Source organism: Phodopus roborovskii, unplaced genomic scaffold (genome assembly GCF_943737965.1).
Source record: "Phodopus roborovskii unplaced genomic scaffold, PHOROB, whole genome shotgun sequence".
NCBI lineage: Eukaryota > Metazoa > Chordata > Mammalia > Rodentia > Cricetidae > Phodopus > Phodopus roborovskii.
Window position 1 is genome coordinate 16,929,335 of NW_026126434.1, and position 22,770 is coordinate 16,952,104.

At 42.8% G+C, this 22,770-nt stretch overlaps 1 protein-coding gene across 5 annotated transcripts in view; it reads left to right on the forward strand.

Annotated features, from left to right (window-relative positions):
- Positions 1-22,770, forward strand: part of Ank3 (ankyrin 3) — a 300,411-nt gene that overhangs the window by 263,145 nt on the left and 14,496 nt on the right. For 3 of the 5 annotated variants that reach the window (XM_051186873.1, XM_051186875.1, XM_051186876.1), the window contains exons 40-45: positions 1,498-4,056; positions 9,798-9,872; positions 12,584-12,715; positions 13,467-13,610; positions 15,977-16,658; positions 19,587-19,965. In XM_051186873.1, the coding sequence (XP_051042830.1) occupies positions 1,498-4,056; positions 9,798-9,872; positions 12,584-12,715; positions 13,467-13,610; positions 15,977-16,658; positions 19,587-19,965 (3,971 nt within the window). Of the gene's footprint in view, positions 1-1,497; positions 9,199-9,797; positions 9,873-12,583; positions 12,716-13,466; positions 13,611-15,976; positions 16,659-19,586; positions 19,966-21,787; positions 21,842-22,770 lie in introns of all 5 variants that reach the window. The other 2 variants (XM_051186874.1, XM_051186871.1) reach the window with 2 other exon arrangements.

The following is a 22,770-nucleotide window of genomic DNA, read 5'->3' on the forward strand; positions in this document are numbered from 1 at the left end:
TTCCTCATGGCTGTCGCAGTGTGTGGAGTATCCAAGAATATGAGGAATATTCTAGAATGGTACTAGAATCGGTACCTTTGCATTTGATAAACTTATACATTTGTACCTTATGCTGCTGTAGGTAGTTTGATATATGGGGTCTTCAAAATATATTTGTGCTTTTTGGATTTCCCCCACAATACCTTTTGAGAGTTAAAAAGTAGATCATATTATGGGGTAAAGACATAAATTTTTGTTCTCTTTATAATGAACAAGATCTAGCTGTGGAGTTCTTTCATTGCAGATATATTCAATAATATATCACAAAGTTTCCTAAAATCTCAAAAGGTACAAAGACTTTACCTCTCATGGAAAAAGTGTACTCTTCTTTCCAAATGTTCTTGAAAACGTACTTTTAAACATTATATATACCATGCATAATACTGCTTTGAAACTGTATTACTTCTTTGGCTTGTTTGTTATGATAAATCGCCGCATGATCAAACATTTTTAGTTGCTTTGCTTGCTCTGGTAACCATGACCATATTTTCTGTTTTTCCCCTTTTGTATGTGTGTATGTACACATGCATTTTAAACTCATTTCATATCACATTTTCTCCCCTCTCCCCCATCAAAAGGAATATACTGCATGGAAAAAAAATTATCGATGCAAACATTCCTCTTCTTTGTTTTAAGTTTTGGGTTGACAGCTTTGACTCAGGCAGTTTCTTGCTCTTATTGGCTTTTTATGGGTGTGAAACATAACCAATCCTGCATGGAAGAACAGATTTAAAAATCCAGTGGCTTCACAATTTGCACACAAGTTGCCTGTCTCTTACTAGTTATTTTGGACTCTGCATGATAAAGCTTGAGTGGTTTTTCTGAAAAGGAGAGAGAGAAAAAGAAAGTTTCAAATATTTAATGTGTGGATTCACATATTGAAATGGTTCTAACTAGGTGCAATTTATGGTGGACAAGCTGTAGCAGAGGAAACCTTCAAGAGTCTTAAAACACTTTCTGTGGTTGCACAAAACAGACATGTGTATGTATACAGGCAAAACCGAATGGCTGCTGCTATTTCTAACCCAGCACACAAGAAAGTCAATAGGAAGTAAGGAGGCCGTTTTCCATTGTGTTCATTTTTGTCATTGTCAATACTTGGCCTGTGTTTCTGCTTACGTCATTGGCCTATATGGCTGCTACGTGCTTTCCTTATGTTTCATTCCACTTCTGCTCTGGTTTTTATTTACGTCATTTGTCATCTTTTGTTTTTTGTTGTTTTGGTTTTTTTTTTCCTTTCACTTCAGATTCTTCATGTTCATTCATGCTTATTTTTCCTCTTTTGCTTCAAGCCGTTCCTTTTTTGCCTCTCCCGTCCTAAATCATGCAAACAATTGTACTTGCTTCTGCAATATTTCCAAGTTTACTGACCAATTTTTTTTCTCTGGTCTCTTCTCTGTTTCTCAACCATTTTTGTTGATTTTTTTTTTGTGTTTGATTTTCATTTTAAAATTTAAGAAACAGTTGAACGGAGTTCAGGAACAGCAAGATCCCTCCCCACCACTTACTCATACAAGCCATTCTTTTCTACAAGACCTTACCAGTCCTGGACCACAGCTCCAGTCACAGTACCCGGGCCAGCCAAGTCAGGCTTTGCCTCCTTATCCAGCTCCTCCTCTAACACACCATCAGCATCTCCGTTAAAATCCATATGGTCTGTTTCGACTCCTTCTCCAATCAAATCCACACTAGGCGCATCAACTACATCTTCGGTCAAATCCATTAGTGATGTGGCATCTCCCATTAGATCTTTTCGGACAATTTCTTCGCCAATAAAAACAGTGGTGTCACCATCTCCATACAATGTCCAAGTTGCCTCTGGTACCCTGGGGAGAGCTCCCGCAGTCACCACCGAGGCTACGCCTTTAAAGGGTCTGGCACCCAACTCAACCTTTTCCTCTCGAACTTCTCCCGTGACGACCGCAGGGTCTCTTTTAGAGAGGTCATCCATTACTATGACACCCCCCGCCTCCCCCAAATCAAACATTACTATGTATTCCTCAAGCTTACCATTTAAGTCGATTATCACCTCAGCAGCACCGTTGATCTCTTCACCTTTGAAGTCAGTGGTATCTCCAACTAAGCCTGCAGCTGATGTCATCTCATCAGCTAAAGCCACGATGGCATCCTCTCTCTCCTCCCCCTTAAAGCAGGCATCTGGACATGCAGAGGTAGCACTAGTCAATGGATCTGTTTCTCCTCTGAAGTACCCTTCATCTTCAGCTTTAATTAATGGATGCAAAGCCACTGCCACGTTACAGGACAAAATTTCTACAGCCACAAATGCTGTGAGTTCGGTGGTGAGTGCAGCCACCGACAGGGTAGAGAAAGCACTCTCTACCACAACAGCCATACCCTTTTCCCCACTCAGGTCATATGTGTCTGCAGCACCCTCGGCTTTTCAGTCTCTTAGAACGCCCTCCGCAAGTGCACTCTACACCTCCCTCGGGTCTTCAATATCTGCTACTACCTCATCTGTAACGTCATCAGTAATCACAGTGCCAGTATACTCGGTAGTCAATGTTTTGTCAGAACCAGCATTAAAGAAACTCCCAGACTCTAATTCACTCACAAAATCGGCAGCGGCTTTGCTGTCACCCATTAAAACATTGACTACAGAGACACGCCCCCAACCCCATTTCAGTCGAACTTCATCTCCCGCTAAGTCATCTCTTTTCCTCACACCCTCTGCCCTTAAGCTGTCAGCGCCATCTTCCTTATCTTCCAGTCAGGAGATCTTAAAGGACGTAGCGGAAATGAAAGAGGACCTCATGAGAATGACAGCCATCTTGCAGACAGACGTGTCTGAGGAGAAGCCATTCCAACACGACCTTCCCAAAGAAGGGAGGATAGATGATGAAGAACCTTTCAAAATTGTTGAGAAAGTGAAGGAAGACTTAGTGAAAGTCAGTGAGATCCTCAAAAAGGATGTGTGTGTTGACAGCAAAGGGCCACCTAAATCCCCGAAGAGTGACAAAGGACATTCTCCAGAGGATGATTGGATAGAATTTAGTTCTGAGGAAATACGAGAAGCCAGGCAGGCTGTAGCCAGCCATACCCCACCTCCGCCGGAAAAAGTACATGGGAAGGCCAACCTGACTAGAGTCATTGACTACTTGACCAATGACATTGGGAGCAGTTCATTGACCAACTTAAAGTACAAATTTGAAGATGCAAAGAAGGACGGAGAGGAGAGACAGAAAAGGATTCTCAAGCCAGCCATGGCCTTGCAGGAGCATAAACTCAAAATGCCGCCAGCCTCCATGAGGCCTTCCACCTCCGAGAAGGAATTGTGCAAGATGGCTGACTCTTTCTTTGGATCAGATGCCATCTTAGAGTCTCCTGATGACTTTTCTCAACATGACCAAGATAAAAGTCCCTTGTCCGACAGTGGCTTTGAAACCAGAAGTGAGAAAACACCATCAGCCCCACAAAGTGCCGAGAGCACGGGCCCTAAGCCACTTTTTCATGAAGTCCCCATCCCTCCTGTCATCACGGAGACCAGGACTGAAGTGGTCCATGTGATCAGGAGCTATGAGCCCTCTACTGGAGACATCCCCCAGTCCCAGCCAGAAGACCCTATGTCCCCCAAACCTTCAGCTACATTTATGGAGTTGGAGCCAAAGCCTACCACCTCTAGCATTAAGGAAAAAGTAAAAGCATTTCAGATGAAAGCCAGTAGTGAGGAAGAGGACCACAGTCGGGTTTTAAGTAAAGGCATGCGTGTCAAAGAGGAGACCCACATTACCACAACCACCAGGATGGTGTATCACTCCCCTCCTGGCAGCGAGTGTGCCTCAGAAAGAATTGAGGAAACCATGTCAGTCCATGACATTATGAAGGCCTTCCAGTCTGGGCGAGACCCTTCTAAAGAGCTGGCAGGGCTGTTTGAACACAAGTCGGCCATGTCTCCAGATATCCCCAAGTCTGCTGCTGAGACCTCAGCCCAGCACGCAGAGAAGGACAACCAAATGAAACCCAAACTGGAGCGTATAATAGAAGTCCACATCGAAAAAGGTAACCAAGCTGAACCCACTGAAGTCATTATTAGAGAGACCAAAAAGCATCCAGAGAAGGAAGTATCTGGGTGTCAGAAAGACTTATCCCGGGGAAGTATTAACTTAAAAGATTTTCTGCCAGAGAAACACGATGCTTTTCCTTGCCCCGAGGAGCAGGGTCAGCAAGAAGAAGAAGAACTTGCAGCAGAAGAGTCCTTGCCTTCTTATCTGGAGTCTTCCAGAGTAAATACTCCAGTGTCCCAAGAAGAAGATAGCCGCCCCAGTTCCGCACAGCTCCTGTCCGATGACTCTTATAAAACACTGAAGCTGTTGAGTCAGCACTCTGTAGAATACCATGATGACGAGTTGTCAGACCTAAGAGGGGAGTCTTACAGGTTTGCTGAGAAAATGCTTCTGTCAGAGAAGTTAGATGTTTCTCACTCTGATACCGAGGAATCGGTGACAGACCCTGTAGGACCCCCTAGCTCACAGTTACAGAGATCTGATAAGCGCTCCAGAGATAAAGTAGCCACTGCCCCCAAAAAAGAAATCCTCTCCAAAATCTATAAAGATGTGTCTGAAAATGGTATAGGGAGAGTGTCTAAAGATGAGCATTTTGATAAAGTGACAGTGTTGCACTATGCGGGTAATGTCAGTGGTCCAAAACATGCCATGTGGATGTCCTTGTCTGAGGACAGACTAGACAGAGGTAGAGAAAAGTTAATATATGAAGATAGGGTGGACAGGACTGTGAAGGAGGCTGAAGAGAAATTAACTGAAGTATCACAGTTTTTTCGTGACAAAACCGAGAAGCTAAACGATGAACTGCAGTCCCCGGAGAAAAAGCCACGACGCCCCAAAAATGGCAAAGAATACTCTTCCCAGAGCTCCACCAGCAGTAGTCCCGAGAAGGTGTTGACAGAACTATTGGCATCCAATGACGAGTGGGTTAAGGCCAGGCAGCGTGGCCAAGATGGACAAGGTGTCCCTCAGATTGAGGACAGGAAGACACAGAGTGGGTCCAGCAGCCCAGAGAAGAGGGTACCTTCTCAACAAAGTGAGGATGGCCAGCCTACAGAGGAAACCAAAAGAACTGTCATTGCTCAGAGCAGGGGACCAGAAGGGCCCCAGTCTGGGTTTCAGCTCAAACAGTCTAAACTCAGTTCCATTCGATTAAAATTTGAGCAAGGCACACGTACAAAAAGTAAGGACCCATCTCAAGAAGAGAAAAATCTGGATGGCCCATCCCGAATCCCAGTTAAGAAAACTCAAGAAAACAAGCTGCCCACATACCCAGGTTTTGCTAGAGAAAAACAGCAGAAGGCTGTAGACCTCTCAGAGGAGAGAGGGCCAGTGGAAAATGATGTTACCATAGTCAAAGCCGAGCATGCCAAAAACAATGACATTATTGTTAATCAATCTGGCTCTGATGATGCCAAAAGACACAGAACTGAGATGTTAAGTAAGGCAATGCCTGAGTTCTTCCCTGAGCAGCAGGCTGAAGAAGACTCAGCCTGTCCCATGACATCAGACCTAGCAACCAAGGGACCATGGGACAGAAAAATCTTTAGAACGTGGGAAAGTTCTGGAGCCAATAACAATAAGGCTCAGAAAGAGAAACTGTCGCATGTGCTTGTACATGATATCAGGGAGAATCATACTGGTTGCCCCGACGAGAGCGAAAACACTGATCCAAAGAATGAATTTATGTGTGTGACTGAGAGAGAACACAAGTTGTTAACGAATGGCTCTCTCTCAGAAATTAAGGAAATGAGTGTAAAATCTCCCTCCAAGAAAGTGTTATACAGGGAGTATATTGTTAAAGAAGGGGACCGTCCTTCCAGCGATGCTTTTGACCATCTTCCCAGGAGAAGCGAGAGCTCAGTGGTATCTCACATTCCCATCAGGGTGACAGACGAGAGGAAGATGCCATCTTCTAACATTCCTGATGGGTTTTGTGAGCAGTCAACATTTCCAAAACATGAACTATCCCAAAAAGTGTCCCAGTCAAGTGTGAGCAAAGAGATAGTGGGAAACCAGCACTTTAATTCCATAGATGATGAAAAAGTTACCTATTCTGAGATCAGCAAAGTTTCCAAACAGAGTTACGTAGGCCTCTGTCCAGTTCTTGATGAAACTGAGACCTCTCCCACCAGATCTCCTGATTCGTTAGAGTTTAGCCCAGGAAAGGACTCTCCCTCTAGTGATGTGTTTGACCATGGTTCCATGGAGGGGTTGGAGAAGCTTGCTCCACTAGCCCAGACAGAGGGAGGGAAAGAAATCAAAACCTTACCTGTTTATGTCAGCTTTGTGCAAGTGGGGAAACAGTATGAAAAGGAGCTCCAACAAGGAGGTGTAAAAAAAATCATAAGTCAGGAATGTAAGACGGTGCAGGAAGCTAGGGGAACCTTCTATACAGCTAGACAGCAAAAGCAGCCTCCTTCTCCCCAGGGCAGTCCAGAAGATGATACTCTAGAGCAAGTGTCCTTTCTAGACAGCTCTGGGAAGAGCCCTTTGACCCCAGAAACTCCCAGCTCAGAGGAAGTAAGTTATGAGTTCACATCTAAGACGCCAGACTCCCTCATAGCTTTTATACCAGGACAACCCAGCCCGATTCCCGAGGTTTCTGAGGAGTCGGAGTCAGAGGAACCCAAATCAGCCCCTGTAAAGCAGGTGACTGTAGAACAAGAAACAGATCGTGATGTGAGCAAAGACGCGACCCAAAGACCCAAATGTAACCGAGTTGCCTATATTGAGTTTCCTCCTCCTCCCCCTCTGGATGCCGACCAGATGGAATCGGATAAGAAACATCACTATCTCCCTGAAAGGGAGATTGACATGATTGAGGTCAACCTTCAGGATGAGTGTGACAAGTACCAGTTGGCTGAACCTGTCATCCGAGTGCAGCCCCCATCACCAGTCCCTCCCGGGGCTGATGTCAGCGACTCCAGCGATGATGAGTCCATGTATCAACCAGTTCCAGTTAAAAAATACACCTTCAAGTTAAAGGAAGTTGATGAAGGACAGAAAGACATGGCCAAATCCAAAACTGCAGCCATGAAGGCTTCTAACCAGAAAGAGGTGGAGAGTAATGGGAGAGAGAGTGAGTCTGGCCTTGACTCACCTCAGAACGAAACAGCTCAGAATGGAAACAATGACCAGTCTGTCACTGAGTGTTCCATCGCAACCACGGCCGAGTTTTCCCATGACACAGATGCTACCGAGATTGACTCTCTGGATGGCTATGACCTGCAAGATGAGGACGATGGCCTAACAGAGAGTGACTCTAAACTCCCCAGTCAAACTGTGGACACCAAAAAGGACGTCTGGACGGAGGGCATCCTGAAGCCAGCCGACCGCTCTTTCAGTCAGAGTAAACTGGAAGTTATTGAGGAGGAGGGGAAAGTGGGACTGGATGAAGAAAGGCCATCGTCTTCTAAAAGCTCTTCATCCGATAGAACCCCGGAGAAGAGTGATCCCAAGTCAGGGGCTCAGTTTTTCACCCTGGAAGGCAGACATCCAGACAGATCGGTGTTTCCCGATACTTACTTCAGTTACAAAGTCGATGAAGAATTTGCCACTCCTTTTAAAACAGTAGCGACCAAGGGTCTAGATTTTGACCCTTGGCCCAATAACCGAGGGGACAATGAAGTTTTTGACGGTAAATCTCGGGAAGATGACACTAAGCCATTTGGTCTGGCGGTGGACGACCGCTCTCCGGCAACCACCCCTGACACAACGCCAGCCAGAACACCAACTGATGAGAGTACCCCAACTAGTGAGCCTAACCCCTTTCCATTTCATGAAGGAAAAATGTTTGAGATGACCCGCAGTGGTGCAATTGACATGAGCAAGAGAGATTTTGTGGAAGAGAGGCTCCAATTTTTCCAGATTGGTGAGCATACTCCTGAAGGGAAGTCAGGGGCCCAGGGGGAAGGGGATAACAGTATGGTCACTGACATCCCACAGCCACAGTCAGGGGACACCTCGGTAGACACCAATCTAGAGAGAGATGTAGAGATGCCTACAGTCGAACCCAACCCCAGCATCCCGACCAGCGGAGAGTGTCAGGAAAGCGCAGCCTGTACTGGCTCTCTGGAGAAGTCAGCAGCCGCTGCTAACGCCTCAAAAGTTGACCCCAAGTCACGCACACCTATAAAAATGGGAATTTCCGCATCTACCATGACCATGAAGAAAGAAGGCTCTGGAGAAGTGACAGATAAGATAGAGGCTGTGGTGACCAGTAGTCAGGGGTTAGAAAACGAAGTGATGACAGTAATCTCAAGTGCACCCAATAGCCAGGTGGGCGTTAGGTCCCAAGAGAAACATGATTTTCAAAAAGATAACTTCAATAACAACAATAATCTGGATTCTTCCACTATGCAGACAGATAACACCACAAATCACGTAGTTCTGACAGGACGCGCTGCACCCACTCGTACCACAGAGAAAGCTAATCCAGTGAAAGGCTCAGGAAAGAGTCCAGGGACACAAGGACACTGCACCAGAGATTTGCGGAAGGAACCAATAGGGGTTAGGCGGAAATCCAAGCTTCCCATAAAGGCCACTGCACCAAAAGATGCCTTCCCGCCAAATCATAAGCCAGACAGTAAAGCAGGTAAACTGAGGCAGGTTGGTCCATCTGAGAAAAACAAAACCCTTCCTACTTCTTCATGTGTAGATGCCAAGTCCCGAATTCCAGTCAAAAACACACACAGGGAGAACGTAGTTTCAGTCAGAAAAGCATGTGCCACACAAAAGCGAGGGCAGCCAGAGAAAGGCAAGGCCAAACTGCCTCCATCCAAGTTACCAGTAAAGGTAAGATCCACCTGTGTCACCATCACCACCACAACCACCAACACCAAAACCACCACTGCTAAAGTTAGAGAAAGTCAGCTTAAGGCGGTATGTAAACATCCCATTGAATATTTTAAGGGAATTAGTGGTGAGACCCTAAAACTTGTGGACCGCCTCACTGAAGAAGACAAAAAGATGCAGTCGGAGTTGTCTGATGAGGAAGAGAGTACCTCAAGAAACACGTCGTTGTCCGAGACTTCCCGGGGTGGCCAGCCTTCAGTTACCACGAAGTCTGCTAGAGATAAGAGAACAGAGGCAACACCTTTAAAATCAAAGAGTGGAAAGGCCGGCAGTAGGAGGACTGGTGAGAATGAAGGCAGTCAGGTTTCTTGAGCGCTCTTTGCTCACGACCTGGAGAAACAGCATAGTCCGTAAACACTTTCCAACTCGTAGACCCTAGTGCATGACCTGTCGTGATTGCTTGTGGAGTGGTTTAACCGTAGCTTCTCATTCTGTCATTGTCATCTGTGTGTGCTGTCCTAGACGCTCTATCCTCTTTCAATCCAGCTACACTGTAGAGAGCTAGGGAAGCATGCTACACTGGTGTCATTCAAAGATGTGAAAGATTTTCCTTTCTAATGTGCTCATGGATTATGGCTCTGTCAGAGCCAATGCAGATGTTCAGATTCTGTCATGGTTGTTGCCACCAACGCGATTCTGTGACCGTTGTAAAGTGGCCAGCTCGCCAGCATGTTCAATCTCATTACATTCCGAGCATCCATGTAATCTGGCATTTGGCCTGATGCGAGTGACAGACAAGAAGTGTTTGTGTAGGTGACTAGGACACATCTAAGTACACAGTGTTAGTGTCAGTCTCTGTAAAATCTGAGTACTACGCAAAGCAATTTTCCAGTGTCGTGTCTTCCTTGGCATTTGTTTTAATTGAGAAATTGTAAATCGTAGGTCCACAGAGTCCTTGTGAGCGGACAGATATCAGGATGGCAATAGTAGCCGATCACCTGGGACTTAGTTGGACAGGTAAGTACATAAGCGCCTGAATGAAACAGGTATCCTTTCCCAGTGTCCTTGTCTTCATCACCTGCAAAAACTATCCTATACATCTCCAAATACACAAACAAGCAAACAGTAAAATGTTATCCATAATTCTACCTGTCCTGATAATTACTGATAGCAACTGTACACCCTTGTTTTTTTTTTTTCTGTACATGTACAAAGTTAGACCTTTAAACTCTTTCTTCATCTGGCCTTAGGAGCATTAAAAAAACAAACAAAAAACAGCTAAGACTATGACTACATAATTAACACGATCTCTGTTGTTAAAAGCCAATGGTTCAGTTACCCCATGACCCGGTGTGGCCCACTGTAGACACCTATTACTTAGCCTTCCAAGAAAGTACCTACCCAATTGCTGTGCCTTTATTGGACTAATGCTTTTAAATGAACTTACTATTATGCCTTAGAATTTAAATGGAAAACCTCGCCTTACTTTGACAACAGAGAACAAAAAATCTATTTTTAATATTTCTCTAACTAAGAAAAAGGAATGAAAGCCTTGATCATAAGTTAATTTTTGGAAAAGGGTGTAAGTAAATAAAACAGATGCAGTTCGAAAAGGTACTTGAGTTCTATGAAACCATTAACAGTCAGGGTGATGGAAAGGAAATATCCATCTTTGTTTTACATCATAAAAATCAAATGTGGGGTTGTCACCTAAAAAACTTAGCTTTATAGTATTGATCCTAACAAGAGCCTTGCCCCTATATCCTGACTCATGTGAATCTAAGAAGAAATTTCATATTTCATGGGTGAATATACCTTTTAAATGCACATCTAAAGACTCTGGGCATTCCTCTGAAAATATACTGGAACACTGGAGCAAATATTTGATTTCTTTTATGACTATAGACCGTATATAACTAGTAAAAATTATAACTATTAATTATCACCTCTTTAAAGTCATTGTATATATCAGCCAGTACAACCATTTTCTTGGCATACCATTATCTGTTGTTAATGGGAGAAGGTAAAACCAGACCATGGGGGGGGAAAATCTATATTTTTTTTCCTTTGTATGACTGAAATCCACCTCCCAGTCCTACAAAATTGCAAAGCCCTCCTTACCTGGTCTCTAGCCTCTGCTCTAAATGAGCTGCTAATGGTCAGGGGCTTCCTGGAATTCTGGTACGTCCGGTGCATGGATAACATCCTGAAGGTAGAGAGGAGTAATAGAGTTAATAGTGATTTACATTCACAAATAGTTCCCTACAAAGTCCATCTGAACACCAATTCTGTTTTTAACATAAGTCATTTACCTGAAAAAAAAAAACATAAAACAAAACAATGTATGTTGATTTTTGCTTTGCTTTGTTAATAAATAATAACAAGATTTTCATTCATCTGACATGAGTAGTCCTTAGTTTCCCCAGAGTAGATTTTTGGAGATGTGGTACAGGAGAAGAGCTAGGTGAGCTGGGGACAGAGCCCAGTGGCCTAGCATGCTCAAAGCCTCAGTTCATCCCCAGAACCAGAAAAGAAGAAATAAAATTCTCCAACTCTGAATTCTTCAGGGTCAGTGTGCCTTTCTCCAGTCTTCTGAGCAAAAAATAATGTTTGCTTTTGATGATTCCTTGGGTAGTAGGACTCTTGTCACCTAAAATGTACACAGATGGTAGAATTAAAACTGGAACTAATCTCTTTAATTAGAACTACTGTGTGATCAATGAAGACCATTAGAAAATTTTCAGTATTTAAACAAACAAAATGGAAATGTCTCTTGAAAGTATCATTAAAATAAGTTTGATTTTTAAAATAATCTTGAAATTTTGTACTTCCCTACAAAATTAATATCTGCTGGTCCTGGCTTTGATTGATAATGAATCTACACATGTGATGGTATTTTTTTCCTAACCACTATGCTTAATGGTCATGACATGAATTTAAGCTTTTGTGATTGTAAAAGTGTGTGTTATGGTTAAATTTTGGGCAGAGGTAGGCTGGTTTCAGTTATAGAAACATTGTTTTATATGATATACTTCTAACTGTTCAACAAGGGGACAATGGTCAAGTTTCCAGTAGTTCAAGTCTGCAGTGTGAATCATTTTATAAACCCCTGTGTACCACAAGATAGACTTCCTGCAGTACATTAGCAAATGAGTAAGAGGTGTGGTTCAATAGGATTGCTCAGAGCAAACTGTCCTCTCTCTCTGTGCATGCTCAGGAGTAATAAGCTCCTCCCTGTCTTGTGTACATTTGTCCAATCTGCAGAGAATGTGGCTGAATCAAAAGAAACCAGCAACATCCTCTCTACAAATCCCAAGAATCTTTCAAAGTGATTTCTAGTTGGATGTGGTGATGCATGCCCGCCTTTAATCCCAGCACTCGGGAGGCAGAGGCAGGTAGATCTCTGTGAGTTCGAGGACAGCCTGATCTACAGAGCTAGTTCTAGAACAGCCAGGACTACACAGAGAAACTGTGTCAGAAAAAAAAAAAAAAAAAAAAAACCCAATTGATTTCTAATTAGGATTTGATTGTGAGTAGTTATCTAAGGAAAGTCTGGTCACAGCCTGCCTATAAAAATCAAGCACCAGATTGCTTCTTTACAATTCATTTTCTTTCTCTGGTTTTGTTGATGTTGTTGTTTGCAATGGGGTGTTAGGAATTGAATGTGACTTTGAAAAAGCACATAAAAAAGTAACAAATACACTTCCTAACTCTCTCTCTCTTCACAGAGCTGGCAAGGGAACTGAATTTTTCAGTGGATGAAATCAATCAGATACGTGTGGAAAATCCCAATTCCTTAATTTCCCAGAGCTTCATGTTATTAAAAAAGTGGGTTACCAGAGACGGAAAGAATGCCACAAGTATGCTTAAAATTATATATCTTAACTTTCCAAACCACATGGGGTTAGTAGGTTAGAGAAATCTGCTATTGGGCTCATTGCAGGATTTTCGATAGGGGTGGGGTAGTTAGCCAGAGTCTAGAGTGACACTTGTTTAGTAAGCCCTGGTGTCCTAGAGTCCTGTGCTTAGGTTTCCTGGAAAGCAAGTGGCAGGAACAGTTGGCAGTTTGTATGAACATCTTCCCATAGATCTACTAAAAAATGGAAGGAAAAATTAATATTAACTATTGTCATGGGATGGTCATCAGAGAAAAACACTTTGAAATTACTGCTGTATGCCGGGGCAGGTGTGGAGGGAAGTACAGAGGAGGATGGGGCATGATTAGGAGAGCCAGCCAGTTGTACCCAGTCTGGGGCAGTGGCAAACCCTCTGCTATAACTGGATTTGGGTAGGGGATGGTGAGTACCCAGTACTCACCCACTGCAATGGGCCAGCCTGACCTTGGCAGTTTATGAAAATGTTAAGCATCGGTATAAAGATGAGGCACTGACATTCTGAGAGTCAAGGGGGAACGTGAAGCCCTATTATTAGGTCCCTAACGGAGTACAGGTGTTTGAATCCTGTGGCCTCCAGAATTCCGGACATGGATCTAGCAGAGCTACAGTGGGGAGCTGAAGTGGAAGCTGAAGCCATGCTTTGTTATTGGATGTGTTTGTTAACTTGCAGGAAATAATGTCACTGCATTCTCAACCTCTTTTCTCTCCTTTCCAGCTGATGCCTTAACTTCGGTCTTGACAAAAATTAATCGAATAGACATAGTGACTCTGCTAGAAGGACCAATTTTTGATTATGGGAATATTTCAGGCACCAGAAGCTTTGCAGATGAAAACAATGTTTTCCATGACCCAGTTGATGGTAATTGCATTTAGTGTTCATATTTGATCGTTCAGTTAAAATCTGAAAGTACTGTCAATGGAGGCAGCCACTCATCACCACCTGCACCATGATCTGCTTGACTCAACTTCTTGTTTTCACAGTGTTTTTGTTCTGCCAGAGTTTGCAAATAAGCACTCTCTAATATCAGAGCAGGCTCAGTAAACGTCTCTCTGCAACACAGAGGATGAAATATAAAAAAACAGTGTCTGAAAGAGCTGTGACTCTTACAGCCTTCTGTGCACCCAAATGGAAGAAAACTTAGTAACTGCAATATGCAATGCTTTGGCATTTAAAATGAATAATTTTTTTTAACCTAGTGATCTCTTCTCATATATAAGTGAAATAAAACTGTGAGCCTGGTTTGCAGTAAACAGTGGCTGGGGTGAACAGTGAATCGCTGTTATGGGACCAAGCATGTAGACATGTACTGGAGAAGTCGCCCGCCATCCCAGTAATGTCAGTTACATAACATTAATATTAACCTGCATTCTGCCAGTGATTCCTGGGGTGAAGGGCAGGCAATATTTGGTGTGTTGTGCATTCTTTCTAATTCAATGAGCACACACACACACATGCACAAAATCATTGATAACCTTTGGTTTAGCTTAACTTAACAGTCCCCTCCCAAACTCACTAGTGATGAGTCTCATCGGATTGTCAGGAAAAAGACAAGAGACAGCCATGCTTTTGAAGCTATTCCTGTCCTACTTCACAAGTGGCAATCTGTCCCCACAGTGAATGGTGAATGGAAAATGATGATGTGGCATGGACAAGAGTAGCCAAGGATATTGTCCTGTTAATTCAGGGGTAAAGAAATATGGTCATTTTCTTTTTCTATTTTTAACTGGCAAACTTAGACTTACAAGACCCAGGAAATTTTAAAATTCTGCATGTGTCACAGTGGAAAAGGTTACAGAATCTTAGAAAGTGCCTATTTACTAAAGGTGAAGTATATCTGTAACTCACAGAACATCAATACCATGGATCCTTGGAAAAAAACACACTGTTGTATGCCTTGTCTTATGTGGGAGGCTGGATGTTGATAAATTCCTTTTGTACTAGATCAATAGAGCAAATTAAGGATTATTGACAAGTTACTGTTATAGCTTCCTTTACTCTGTATTGGGAAAAGAAATCACAAATGTTACTACTTAGTCTGTTTTGGTTTAACACTGTAAAGTTTGAACATGATTAAAATAAGCTCACCAGGGCTTTTTGTTGTATATCTCAAGATCATGTAGTTCTGAGGGAAATTTAGGCATGAAATAAGTTTACTTATGCAAACTTAAGTCATATCTTAGCCATATTTTAATAAGAGGCTCATATTATGGGTTAACCAACAAGTATCCACTAACCTATAGCAATCTGAACCTACAACACTAGCTGTTTGCCTTGAACTAATGGGAAAAACTGGTCTTCGGTTTTGCAGACCAATGAATTGAGAAAATGAATTGCTGTTTTTTAAAACAATGTCTCTCCTCTTTGTTGAGCTTTTGGGAAACTCCCTTTCCTCACCATGACCAGACAATGACTGACTTTCTCACTTCTGGGGCAAGGAAATTCTTCTGTAGATTGCTTAGAATCAGGGGTTAGCCCCCACCTTCCCTTCTGAGCAGCCTGGAACAGCACTGTTCTAAATCCTGGATACTCAACCTTAGGCTCTCCTCCTATCTCCATTGTGTATCATTTTTTTTTTTCTCTTTATTTGCTTCATGATTCTAAGCAGATTCCCATCACCAGCTTCACCAAGCCCTCTGTACACACCATAACTATCTCTGTGACATTAAGGCGCTCAACACACGTGGAGTCATTTATCTTGTCTAACAACTTCCTAATTTTTGTTTTTGTTTTTTAGCCAGTGCTATTGTGGCTCTAAAAAATCAATTATTTCTTTCCGGAGTGTAAATTCATTCCTTATTTCCTCCAATAAATTTCATGTGAATAAGTAAGAATTGGAGTTGGATGGTGTTTTTAACCTAAGCAAGAGGGAACTGATTACAGAATTGGCCTCTACAGCTCGCTGTGTTCATTCTCCCATAGTATAAGTTTTGCATGCTGAAATGAGACTGATGTGTTAGCTATGAGCCACATGTCCTCTAGATATGACAACTAACTACATTCATTTAATTTCATCTGCATAATTATGATGCCATAATAAAATTGAAAGAATGCCATTATTTTATCTCATTAAATTACATGTAACTGAACTAAACCATGAACTTGTGTACATTGTTCTGTAATCCATCATGCATTGTCATACCTGGTATAATTTGAGTCATCCCATGTGTTTGTGTCTAATGTGTTTTAGCTCATTGCAGTCAGTCCAAATGTACTGTCTTCCATAGGTCATCCTTCCCTTCAAGTGGAGCTGGAGACCCCCATGGGGTTGTACTGCACACCACCTACCCCTTTCCAGCAAGATGACCATTTTAGTGATATCTCTAGCATAGATTCTCCCTTTAGAACCCCCAGTAGACTGAGTGACGGGCTAATGCCTTCCCAGGGAAACATAGAACCTTCAGCAGGTGGACCTCCAGTAGTAACTGCAGAAGATACTTCCTTAGAAGACAGCAAACTGGAAGATTCTGTAACTGTAACACAAATGTCCAGCTCACAGGATGTAGATGAGAGCCAGTTGAAGGACATGTGTCTCAGTGAGTGCCAACTGTACCTCGGAAGTGTGGCTGGGGTCCCAAAAGATGATATGTCAGCAAAGCCACTGAAACCACAGACTAGAAAAGTTGCCATAAGCTCTGAGCAGCAGGAGAAAGGAAGATCTGGTCCTGGTGAGGAGACGGCAGAAGGAAAGCTCAAATCTCTATTTGAGGATATTCAACTTGAAGAAGGAGTAGAGTCTGAGGAGATGACAGAAGAAAAAGTGCAGGCTATTCTTAATCGTGTACAACGAGCAGAGCTGGCCATGTCTTCACTTGCAGGTTGGCAGAATGAGACATCAAGCGGAATCCTAGAGTCCCCAGCACAAGCCCGAAGAGTAGCTGGTGGGTTACTAGACCGTGTGGATGACAGGTACGGCTACGTCTCAGGCAGCACTTGTGAAAAGTAGGTGTGCTGTCCGTACTTTGTTTTAAACAGGTGCTGCTTTTGGGCAATGACTCCTATTCCAAATGGTTCTACCAATTCTTTACCGATTGCTTTCAATATGCCATAATCCCCAGAGAAAGGTGAATTTGTTGCAGTAAAAATCAAAGCACAGCTACTGACATGCCAAAGATCTAGATGTTGGCTTGATTAGAAGACATTTTGCTGGTTTCTTACGGTCATACTGTCTTCAAAGTCAACAGTGTCCCACTGAAGTCACTTCATATGTGAAATCCCAGACCTTTTATGAATATTGCCGTTTGTCTCGTTTCATAACTACAGATGTAAATGGGATGCTACAAGATATTAAAGATTAAAAACTTGACAAATCCTGCTATCTAGCAATAGTCACCAGGAAAAGTCTGAAATAATGGAGGCATGCTTCAGCAGCTACATATATACAACCCAAATGTGCATGACTCTGCATTCATCCTGCAGCACAACACCGCCCCCCCCCAAAAAAAAAGGAATGAGGCGGGTATTGATTTTCTATGTTCATGTAGGAAATCTAGAGAAACAAAGGAAATACACCTATTATATTCAGAAAAACACATTACACACACACACACACACACACACACACACACACACACACACACATTTCTCTTTATTGTCCCAGCTATTCTGGAACTCACTCTGTAGATCAGGCTGTCCCTGAACTCACAGAGATCCACCTGCCTCTGCCTCCTGAGTGCTGGCCATCCCCAGTCCTATTCTTCCATTTTTATATGCATAGGCTTTTACATGGAAATATGATAGACATTTCCTTACAACCAAAATAGCCAACTATGTATAACTACAGGAATTATGTCAGTGTGTGTCTGACTAGTCTTTATGCTAGCCTTGCTCTAGAAAGTTAGTCTCGAGACCCTGGACATGGGACACACCCCCACCACTGTAAGGAAACACTTTGACCTAGGTAGAATTTCAAATTAATTCTAAGAAGGTTGCTTTAGTCATCTTTATACCACTCCTACCCTCAAGCAGGTTTGTAGACCAAACAAGAAATAGTAGCTTCCCTACCAGATGGATGAGATAGTTTACCTTTACTTCAACAGCAACTGGTGATGACCTTAGTTGCATTCAAGACAGTAAATCTTATCTCCTAAGCATAACATTTCTCATTTTGCTGTTCACCTTTTTGTTCCAACCACAAACTCCAAAACTGGAGACATATCAGAGACTACAAAACCTCTTTTGAGATGCAAAAGTATCAGTAGCTTGTCTCTCTAGGCTACTGAAGACAGGCACATCTATGTCAATCCCAATGCTCCAAAAGAATGACAGAGTTGACAGCTGCTCATCAGGAAATAGATGCCAGTCTGGGAAAGTTGTGCATGGCTATTAAACTGGCCAAAATCTCTTTTGAATATAGACTCTGCCCTTGAATTTACAGAAAATATATTGACTCTTCCTGGTCCTGGAAAGTAAGAAAATAATAGTGACCTCCAAGGCCCTAAATAGTGATGTTCATGGTGTAAGCATCAGGACGAGAAGGGGAGTGAGATAAACCACGTGGAGTAGAATATACACGCAGTGTTGTCCGATCTTCACAGTAGTAGATTCTTTTAATGTCCACTGAGGTTTTGCCTGCATGTGTGCCAATATGAGGATGCCAGATCCCCCGGAACTAGTTATATATAGATAGTTATGAGCAGTCATGCGGGTGCTGGGAATTGAACCCTGGTCCTTTGGAAGAGCAGCCAGTGCTCTTCACCAATGAGCCATCCTCTCTCCAGCCCCAAGTATGTTATTCTTGTACACACAGTATAAGAACATATTTGTGTTCCCACTCCCACACTAACATAAAGGGTAGCGTACTAATTGTTGCCTCTTCTGGGCAGTGAGCACAACCCTAAAAATGACATATGAGTACAAAATAAAATAAATGGTTTATGTGGAAACTCGTAAAAGATTTAAAGTTGTTCAGAAAGAAAAGACTTATTTCACTTAGGAAAGGAGTCCCCACGGTGAACAGAAGACGTGTTGGTCAGTGAGAACAGAGAGCTGGAGTGGACAAAGAAGGTCCAATAAGGGCATCTTGGGTGAGAAAGTTTGAGGCATGCATGCACAGATGAAAACCTACCAAGAATTCAAGTCAGGATCCCTGACAAATGCAGTGTCTACTGAGGAACTCCTTTTCGTTCTGTTTTTTTCAGGCAGTGTTTGGGGCTGTTCTTTACTTATTCTTGATTTTCAAACTCAGATATGTACACCAGGCTGGCTTGGAACTCACAGAGAGTCAACTGCCTCTGCCTCCCAAGTGCTGGGATGAAAGGTGTGTGCCACCATGCCTGGCATTTGTTTTTCATTAATAACATGACAGTGTTTCCTCACTAGTCTTCCCTTTAAAATTGGTGAGGTTGGGACTATATGTCCATCAACATTTTTAGGGTGTAAAATTTTGCTATGGAAAATGATTTTTTTAAATGATAGTCTCATAGCTATGTTGGAAGCTGGGGTGTTGGGGGATGCCTACATCCTAAATACACCTCACTGGCCCACCTGTGGAAGGCCTTCACATTTTAAATCCACTTGCTAATTTTTATGTGACTATTTTTATGTCTTTAAAAGCAGTTTGTTGGGGCTGGAGAGATGGCTCAATGGTTAAGAGCACTGACTGTTCTTCCAGGAGACCCAGGTTCAATTCCCAGCACCCATATGGTAGCTCACAACTGTCTGTAACTCTGGGATCCGACACCCTCACACAAACATACAGGCGAAAACACCAATAAAATTAAAATAAATTTTAAAAGAAGAAGAAGTGGTTTGGCAACGTGGGTATTGAAACCACACCCTGAAGCCATCTGCAATCACACACTGCCATTATAAATTTGCATATTGTATCTTTTACAGCTCTAATCAGGTTCGAGATTCTATTACCTCATATCTCAAAGGAGAACCTGGAAAATTTGAAGCCAATGGAAGCCCCGCAGAAGTCACTCCAGAAGCAAAGGCAAAATCCTACTTTCCAGAATCCCAGAATGATGTAGGAAAACAGAGCATTAAGGAGAATCTGAAACCAAAAACACACGGATCTGGTCGCACTGAGGAACCAGCATCACCCCTTGCAGCTTATCAGAAATCTCTGGAAGAAGCTAGCAAGTTCATCACAGAAGATGCCCCTAAACCCTGTGTGCCTGTCAGCATGAAAAAGATGACTAGGACTTCTGCTGATGGCAAGGCCAGGCTCAACCTCCACGAAGAAGAGGGGTCCAGTGGGTCAGAGCCTAAGGTAGGTCATCTACACAGCTAGCATGTTCTTACTACTGCAAATACCCACAGTCCGCTACTATTAATCCCATAGCATTGGGTGCAAGGTTCTTTACAATTTCTAATTGATGATGGGGGGATGAGTAGCCACTAAAGACAGCCTAGGGAGGACATCATGGGAGGTTAGCATCTTCAGTCATCAAGGGAATAAAGAACCTCCAGCCTTTGCCAAGGATGAAAAGAACCAATTCTGGCTGAGATTAACCCTGGTTGCAAACTCAGCCTTCATTCTTGGGGGAGAATGGGGGTGATTTTCACACTTTTTGGTTCTCTCATATAGTTTAAAGACTATAATACTGGATCCATACTATACATACTACACTGTAGCAATTAATGTCTCAAAATATTTGAAAAATTGAATGGATGCAATTTTTGAGATAAGGCAGACAGAAGTCTGTATTAGAAACACCCTTTTTATATCTCAGTTGGTTACTGCGTGTAGATCCATATAGAATATGACAGAATCACTGAATTGCTCTTTATAATGATGTGGTCTTGTGGTACTACCTAATACATTTTTCTTTTTATTCTTTTGTTTTACCTTTTTTAGATGTTAAAATATTTTTAATGAAATTTTCTCTCAACAATGAAATAAAATTAAAATGCATTGTTTCTGTTTATTGATATAGGAGCTTATTATGTAGACCAGGCTGGCCTCAAACTCAGAGAGATCCGCCTGCCTCTTTGGTGCTAGGATTAAAATGTGTGCACCACCACACACAGCTTTCCTACCTTGTTTTGTTTGTTTCTCGGAATCGGGTTTCTCTGTGTAACAGTTTTGGCTGTCCGGAACTTGCTTTGTAGACCCACCTGGCCTCAAACTCACCGAGATCCACCTGCCTCTGTCTCTGCCAGGATTAAAGTTGCATGTCACCACCACATGGCTTTTTTTTTTTTTTTTTTCCACTGTTGTCTCCCCCTCTATGCCTCTGTCTTCCTGTCAACTATGCAGTAAGCATTCCTCTGCTTTTGACATGCAAGCTCTTGTGGCCTCCTGCCCTGAGTCGTGTCTAGTTCACTTAAGACCAGCACTTGGAGAAGAAACAGTATTTAATAAGACAGTGCTTCAAGTTTACAAAAACACCCAGTCACTCAGAAGCTCATCACCAGCAATCAACAAACCACAAACCACCCCCATCCCTGTCGGTACTCCTTTGGTCATTTCCTGGAGTGTCAGAAGGGAAAAGAGAGGAAATGCAACCTCAGTAGATCATACTTTATGAAAATGAACATCATCACTAATAACTAAGTATTAAAATGATTTGCCTCCTATTTTTTTTTCTTTTAAGCTCCCCCCCCCCATTATTCGTCTCTCAGTTGGAATCTTGTTTTTAAAATGCCATACTGTTAAAACAAATCCATTAAAAAAGGGTGGGGGAAGCAGTAACAGTTACATTCTTACCTAGGAAGGTTTATCCTGCAAAAACAAAACAAAGATTAGAAACCAACATAGCCATGTGACACACTGTGTTGATGGGTGTGTAGCTGGGGGTACTGGAGAGCCACTTGGATGTGAACACAAAGAAGGTCGAAATGGTTGCAGCCTGAGCACAACTCAGCAGGGTTCCCTAGCAATGGAAACCAAACTTCTCATTAAGGCACCCAATGCATAAAGACCTGTCCATGAAGTGCATTTACAGTCACAGCTTCTGGAGAATGTGAGGTTGATCTCACAGGAAATCCCAAGATGCCCGGGTCATGTATTCGGTGGCCCAGCACAGTAGCAACCAAGAAGGCCATCTGTCTCCTTCAGACAACAGACCCCTTTTTGTCCCCTGAAAAAGCAGGTCAAAAGTCCGGGTGCGGCGCTTACACGGATGACTGCCTGCTGTTACAAGGTAAAGCCCTGCTTTTTCCTCTTCCCATGAAGCAAGGAATGCTGAGAAAATCCCACATGTACTCCCAAAGCTTGGTCCTTTACTAGTTTCTAGAAGGAAGCCGGGGCTTCTACACTGCTCTCTCCCTTCTCCTAAGGCTAAGCAGATTGAGTCTCCAGGGAGAGGGAACACTGGTCCCCCCAGCCACCATCTATATGTGAGGCCTGCTCTGACAGTCTTGCAAGGGTCACCTGTCTGCTGGGCATGTGAACCCTCTGTTAGTATTTGAGTCAGCATGCTTCTGACTCTGCCAGCTTACCATCCACGTTTAAACAATTCAGATTTCCCTTCTGCCTCCCCTGTCTGCTAATCCTGGAGTCGTCTTGAGTGACTCTGTACTTTTGTGAATATGACTTCCTCTTACCTTTGCATACTTCCCTAACACCTTCCTTTGATCATTTGCACTCTCCTTCTTCCATTGTCCTTTTGTGTAACTTGAAAGACACGATAGGGAGTGTGAATTAAAGTTCTGTTCCTTGCATAGACACTGGCTGGTATTTACTTTGAGAGCCATGTTCCCAATTGGGACTTCATATAAGCAGTAACATTGCTCTTAACACTTCAACCACTCACCAGTAGACCGTCGGTGCACACTATAGCCTAGTGTGTTACCTACTCAGGTATTACTTTGTGCTTATCCCTCCTATAGTGATTTTACACGCTATTTTTACAGTACAGCTATACCTTTTTCTAATGGTATTAACTACACAGTTCCTAGCTTCCTGACTATTTAGAGTTCATTTGCATAATTCTATCATTGCAGTCAAATATGGTGATGAAGGATGTTTGCTGAATAACAGTATTTTCCCATTTGAATGATAAACTATTTGCTACTCGATAGTTTTTCAGACTCCTGAAATGCAGTAATATTGTGTCTCTCTCTTTCCATC